The 6028-nt window shown below is 35.1% G+C and overlaps 1 protein-coding gene across 2 annotated transcripts; it reads left to right on the forward strand.

Annotated features, from left to right (window-relative positions):
- The first annotated feature begins 997 nt into the window (after positions 1-997).
- Positions 998-5806, forward strand: LOC140968682 (serine/threonine-protein kinase MPS1-like). 2 transcript variants are annotated; one of them, XM_073429716.1, is made up of 6 exons: positions 998-1384; positions 2344-2757; positions 3011-3972; positions 4108-4308; positions 4484-4645; positions 4963-5806. In XM_073429716.1, the coding sequence occupies exons 1-6, from the start codon at positions 1168-1170 to the stop codon at positions 5548-5550; spliced, it is 2544 nt and encodes an 847-aa protein (XP_073285817.1). In that variant the 5' UTR covers positions 998-1167; the 3' UTR covers positions 5551-5806. The 2 variants fall into 2 exon arrangements, with proteins under 2 accessions (XP_073285817.1, XP_073285818.1); XM_073429717.1 differs by lacking the exon at positions 998-1384 and adding an exon at positions 1604-1726.
- Positions 5807-6028: the final 222 nt, after the last annotated feature.

The raw sequence follows: 6028 nt of genomic DNA on the forward strand, positions 1-6028 counted from the left end.
ATTCCTAAACCCTAAAACTGAAGTTGTCTCTTATTTAATTTTTTTTATCTCTCAATTAATTCGATTTTATATAAAAAGTAGCAAAAATTAGCATTAGAGGGAATATGATAATTATCAAATTGCCAAATTAGGTGAAATGGTCAACAGTAATACATTATGCATATCAAAGGACAATATAATATAGAGTAGGTCTCTTATGAGACAGTTTCACGAATCTTTATATGTGAGACATGTCAACTCTACCGATATTCACAATAAAAAGTATTATTTTTTTATGGATGACCCAAATAAGAGATCTAACTCACAAAATAAGACTCGTGAGACCGTATCACACAAGTTTTTGTCTATAATATATCATGTATTGAGGTTTATTTTAGTAATAAAAAAAATCAACTATACTTAAATATTATATTTATTTTCTGGAAGTTTGTTAAAATGAAATAATAAATCCAATAACTTCTGAAATTACAAACATCACAATTAAGTTTATATTTATTTCACATTTACTCCTTAATTTTGTATTTATCTTATATTTTTAGGTGTTGAATGTAAAAAAAAAAAAAAATTACAAGCCTGACATATGTATGTAATGTATCGAATTTGTTATTTTTCACAAATCTCGAGAAAAGTTTATATAATATTTAAATATAGTTAGATTTATTTTGTTAATATAAAATATCAATGGAGATAAATATAATTAATCATATTTAAAAGTTAAAATTTAGTATTCGTCAATTAAATATATTTTTATACTACAATTTACAACTTAAAAGTTAAAAAAAATTTCTAAACAAGAGAAATCATATACGTTTTTTTTATAGCATAGAAACTCACGTAAGCTATAATTCGATATGTATTTGATAAATTTTCGAACTAACTCAATAACTCGTTAATAATCCATAACGAAAGAACCCAATACGACTGATTTTTTATTTTTTTTACAAGAGAATCGATATGATGATCGTTGTATCTAACTGCTATGTAAACTCGACCGCTTCTTGACCCGAGAACGCAATTGAGTCGCGAGCGAGTGGTCGAAGCAAGAGCGCCAATTGTCCATTTCAAATTTCTCTCACACAAAAAACCGAGCACGCTGTTCTTCCATGGAAGTTCTGTAAATTTGTGCATAAGGTTTGCCTGGATTCGAGATGTTTAGGAGATTAATCGATGGAAGGAGAGCCTGACCTTCCACCTCCACCCGATGATTCGAATTTTTTCAAGCCGAAACCAGGCCATCCGATCAGCGTCCACCCAGTTTCAATCAATCTAAGCCGTTCGTTCAACACCATCTCAACCTGCACCTCAACCACCTCGGATTCTACCTCTTATCCGCAGGACTTGGTCCGGCAAGTTCAAGCCGCCTTCAAACGCCATCACTCACTCGGCACGTTTTCTTCGTTTACTGATTTTATATTATATTTTCGGCATTTTAGAATGTGAAAATCTAGTTAATTGTGGTGTTAGAGTCAGCAGGCTTCAGTTTTTGTTCATTTTTTTATAATATACTTAGGGTTTCTGATGAGTTATACATTAAGCAATAGCTGCAGTACGATGCTCTGAAAACTAATGATATGTTTGCCTTTTTGAAGAAAAAAACGCCGTTTCTACTTTTAATTTTAAAATTATCTACGACTACGTATCTGTATGATATGCAAAACTAGTTGTTTCTCTTGAAAATTTTGGCTGAATCTAGTTTTATATGTATTTGAGCATTTCCCCTTGTTTGGTATTATATCTTCTCTAACTTTTAATTCAAAAGAATAAGCTTTTTAATTTAGACTTTAAACTAGCTCTATTTCTTTGCTTTAACTATGCATAATTCAGTAATTTTGTCGAGGGACCAGGCAAGAAAATTTGCATAATTGTTGAAAAGTGCGTGTCTTGAACTTTTGATGCTGGTTCTTTGCTCATAATAAAGAATGAGCTAAGGAAGCTCCTTGTTGTTTCATTAGTTTTTCTTCGATACACAGGCAGTAAGTCAATTCGAATTATCTTTAAAATATTTTTGTAGATAGTAGTTTGCAAAAAGACTCGCATGATTGACAGACAAGGTGTCAAACGAATGTGCGTGCCTTGGTAAATGCTTCTTCTGCATGCTGTTTCACTTTCAAAGTATTCATCATTGCCTCTCTTTCGATGTTATAATTTTTTAATGCTGCAGCTATTTTTGTTTATAACAAAAAAGATCTGTGTTTTTTTTTTTGAAAATTGAAAACTAGAGGCTTTTGTTGAAAATATTCTGGTACAGTTCCATAACATGCTTTCTATTTAATTTTCCTTTCATGTTGGTGCTTTGGAATTGCTTTCTAAATTTGTAGTTCTATTTTCCTGATGGGCATTTAGGAATGCTGCAGCCAAGTGGTAATCAACCAAGGAGACTTTTGCTTCCTCAACGTGAAACTTCAAAAAAATCAATTCTAAAACCTTCAACTATTTATGCCAAAAAAGGTAAAGAGGAGATTGCACAGGGTGACAGACCAAGTGGCTCCATACCAAAATATATAATTGGGGTCTCTGTTGCTGGAGACAATCAGGAGAATGCATCAATCACCCCACCTTCTCAATGGGGTTCGTCATTAAATACGCAAGATGAACACTTTAAACCATGTAATTTTCAGGGAGATCAATCAGGGATTTCTTTGATGTCTGGAAGCAGAGTTGCAATTGCTTCATCAGATTCAGAATCTGGGTGTATTCCAGTGGCTGATGTGCAAAAGAAGGTTCATTTTTCCAGTGGAAATAATGCCACATCTTACGGTAATAATTATTTTAGCGTTAGTGTCTTGTGATGAAGCAATCAACAGTGTCTGTCTTGCATGTTTAAGTATCAAATCCTGTGGATTGCTGACACATGATGTAGTAATCTGGGTGCCCACTCGTATGCTATAGATCATTGTGAGTTATAATTTGTAATTTATAGCACTTATAGCCTATTGTAAATGCAGTGGCTGATGACCCGTCACCCAATGATTTCATTTATTATCTCAAATGGATTTACTTACATTGGCAGAAATGGAATGGGATGCTGGGGATCAAGTAGATTCTTCGGCCGCTGTCAGTGAAGTCTGGCGGCATCAAAATTTCCAAAGTATGGAGATGGACGTGGTTAGTTTGAAGTCTGAGAGTGGGATTTTTTCTTTGCCATCTAAAAAAACAATGGGTGTTCAGGATCAGCTACACAAATTCCAGAACTTTTTACAGAATGATCTGAGTAATGCCATGACACAATCTTCAGTGGTTGGGTCGTCTTGTGCTACCTCAACATTAACAAATCCATCCTGTGCCCCAATGATTAGCTCCACAACTTATTGTTCACAACCTCATCAAACAAGTGGTTCAAATCTGGGGTCCGAACCATCAGGAGAAGCTGAAGCACAACTGGATGTGGTGCAACCATTGCAGTCTTCATCCCAGCATGCTGATGGTGTGATATCACATCTATTGTCTGTTCCATCGCAAGCTATCAGCTCTAGTTCTGCTATGTCAATGGAGGTTAACAAATCCTCTGTCATGTCTAAGCAGATGCCTAGCATTTCACCAAAAGAATGTGATATTTCAAAAGATTCTTTTGGTGAAGAGAACAATTTAACCGCAGGAAATGTACATGATAAAAAATCTGAGCCACTGTCATCTAAATTAACTTCATCAGAAGCAAATTTGGAAAATTCCAAAGTGCAGAAACTTGAAGTAGGTGCAAATAGTAAAGCAGCGTCAACAACTCGGAAAAAGGGTTACGATCCTGACTTATTCTTCAAAGTTAATGGGAAGCTCTATCAAAGACTTGGAAAAATAGGTAGTGGAGGAAGCAGCGAGGTTCACAAAGTCATATCATCAGAATGCAGAATCTATGCTTTAAAAAGGATAAAACTTAAAGGTCGTGACTATGCGACAGCATGTGGATTTTGTCAAGAAATTGAATATCTGAATAGATTGAAGGGGAAGAACAATATTATTCAACTCATTGACTGCGAGGTGCATGCTGTAACTCAATGTTTCCTGTGAACTCAAACACAGTTCTCTGTATTTAGCCCATTAATTAAGTCTCTTTTATTTTTCTTTTGTATTTCATCAACCCACGGGATCATCTAATGCAGCATTTCTTCGTAGGTGACAGATAAAACCTTACTTCAGGAGGTAATGAATGGTTCCATGAATAATAAGGATGGCAGGGTCAAGGATGAAGGGTACATATATATGGTACTTGAATACGGGGAAATTGATTTGGCACATATGCTTTCTCAGAAATGGAGAGAGCTAGATGGTTCTATTGCTACCATGGATGAGAACTGGCTGCGATTTTATTGGAAGGTTTTCACTAATCCACGTCTTTGTGTATTAATTTACCGTACTGGCATACTGTTTCCTAGAAACTGGAAATTCACAAAACATGTTGCTAGGTGATATTGGTTGTTGTCGAGGGAAGTGAGTCACTTAAGGCATCAGCAAGCTTTTCTGACTTGTACCTCTGTCAAAAATGTTGCAGCAAATACTTCTTGCAGTAAACACCATACATGAGGAACGTATTTTGCATTCAGATCTGAAGCCAGCTAATTTTCTTCTGGTGAAAGGTTCACTGAAGCTGATTGATTTTGGAATTGCCAAGGCTATAATGAGTGATACAACAAATATTCAACGGGACTCGCAGGTTTCTCCATATACGATTTCCTTTATATCCTGTGGTACTTGATGAAGCTTGTTACTTTATTGGATCTGTGGTTGCATATCACCTGTCAAAATTTATTAGAACATACTTGTCTATTTTGATAAACAAAAATAAAACACAAGTGCTTGCAATTAAGCTTCTTTCTCACACACAAAAAAGCAGAAAAAGAAGCAACTTTTTCAAGAATGAACTTCCAATGTCTAGAGCCAGAACAATCTAATACTATTGTTTATTCTCACAAACATAAGTTCTTGTACTCTGTTTTTTAAACTTATGCTAAGATCACATAACAACTGCAGGTTGGCACCCTGAGTTACATGTCTCCTGAAGCATTTATGTGCAATGAGACAGATGGAAATGGAAACGTTATAAAATGTGGTCGTCCATCAGATATCTGGTCTTTGGGTTGTATCCTTTACCAAATGGTTTATGGACGAACACCCTTTTCAGATTACAAAACTTTCTGGGCAAAATTCAAAGTCATAACAGATCCAAACCACAATATCACATATGAACCTTTGCCTAACCCATTGCTTCTTGATCTTATGAAAAAATGCCTAGCCTGGGATAGGAAAAAAAGATGGCGCATCCCCCAACTACTCAAACACCCATTCCTTGTTCCTCCCATTCCACCTCAATCATTCAGCACTCCCGATCAGAGTTGTAAATTGCTTCAACTAATAAGTGAATCGAATTTGGGTGATGAAAAGGCACAGATGCTATGTTCTCAACTCCAAAACATGCTAAGCAACCCCAGATCATTTCTAGCATACGAGGAATCTGTTTCAAGAGGCCATGTACACGAGATACTTGGTAAAATTTCAACCCTTTTCTTTCAGCTTCAGGAACAGTTTGCGGATTTGGAGAGAAACTCAAATGACAGATGAATTTTGTTTCAATAGTTGGCATTTTCCTTCCCCTAGATAGCAATGTAGCTTGGTGATCTTAGTTCAATTTGCTATTTGCTTCCGTGTGTTACTTCTTGTTGTGCTGCATTAGAATGAAGTTGAGTGGTATTTTCGAATCATGTAATGAAATATACTGCTACTGACATGTGTTATCACTGTTATGTATGTGAAACAGTGAAACTGCGTCAATTACAATGGAGCAGCAAAATAAGGTTGTGTTGAGTTTTTCTCCAAATATTAGGTGCTATATATTATTTTTTTCAAACCCTCAAGTTAGTGAAGTTATTTGAATATTGAAGTCAAACCATTCAAATTGAATGGTAAATAATAAATATTTGTCTCAATTATATAAGTTATATTTTCTTTTTTATTTGTCCCAAATATATAGAAACTGACTAATAATAGAAAGATGATAAACCATTTAAATAAACACTCATTTACCTCAACATGACATTGT

Source organism: Primulina huaijiensis, unplaced genomic scaffold, assembly GCF_012295235.1.
Source record: "Primulina huaijiensis isolate GDHJ02 unplaced genomic scaffold, ASM1229523v2 scaffold37775, whole genome shotgun sequence".
Classification (NCBI taxonomy): Eukaryota; Viridiplantae; Streptophyta; class Magnoliopsida; order Lamiales; family Gesneriaceae; genus Primulina; species Primulina huaijiensis.

Coding starts and splice junctions, on each gene's coding strand:
- LOC140968682 (XM_073429716.1), top strand. CDS start 1,168: ATGGAAGGAGAGCCTGACCTTCCACCTCCACCCGATGATTCGAATTTT. Junction 1,385..2,343: donor CAAACGCCATCACTCACTCG/GCACGTTTTCTT, acceptor ATGGGCATTTAG/GAATGCTGCAGCCAAGTGGT. Junction 3,973..4,107: donor TTCAACTCATTGACTGCGAG/GTGCATGCTGTA, acceptor ATTTCTTCGTAG/GTGACAGATAAAACCTTACT.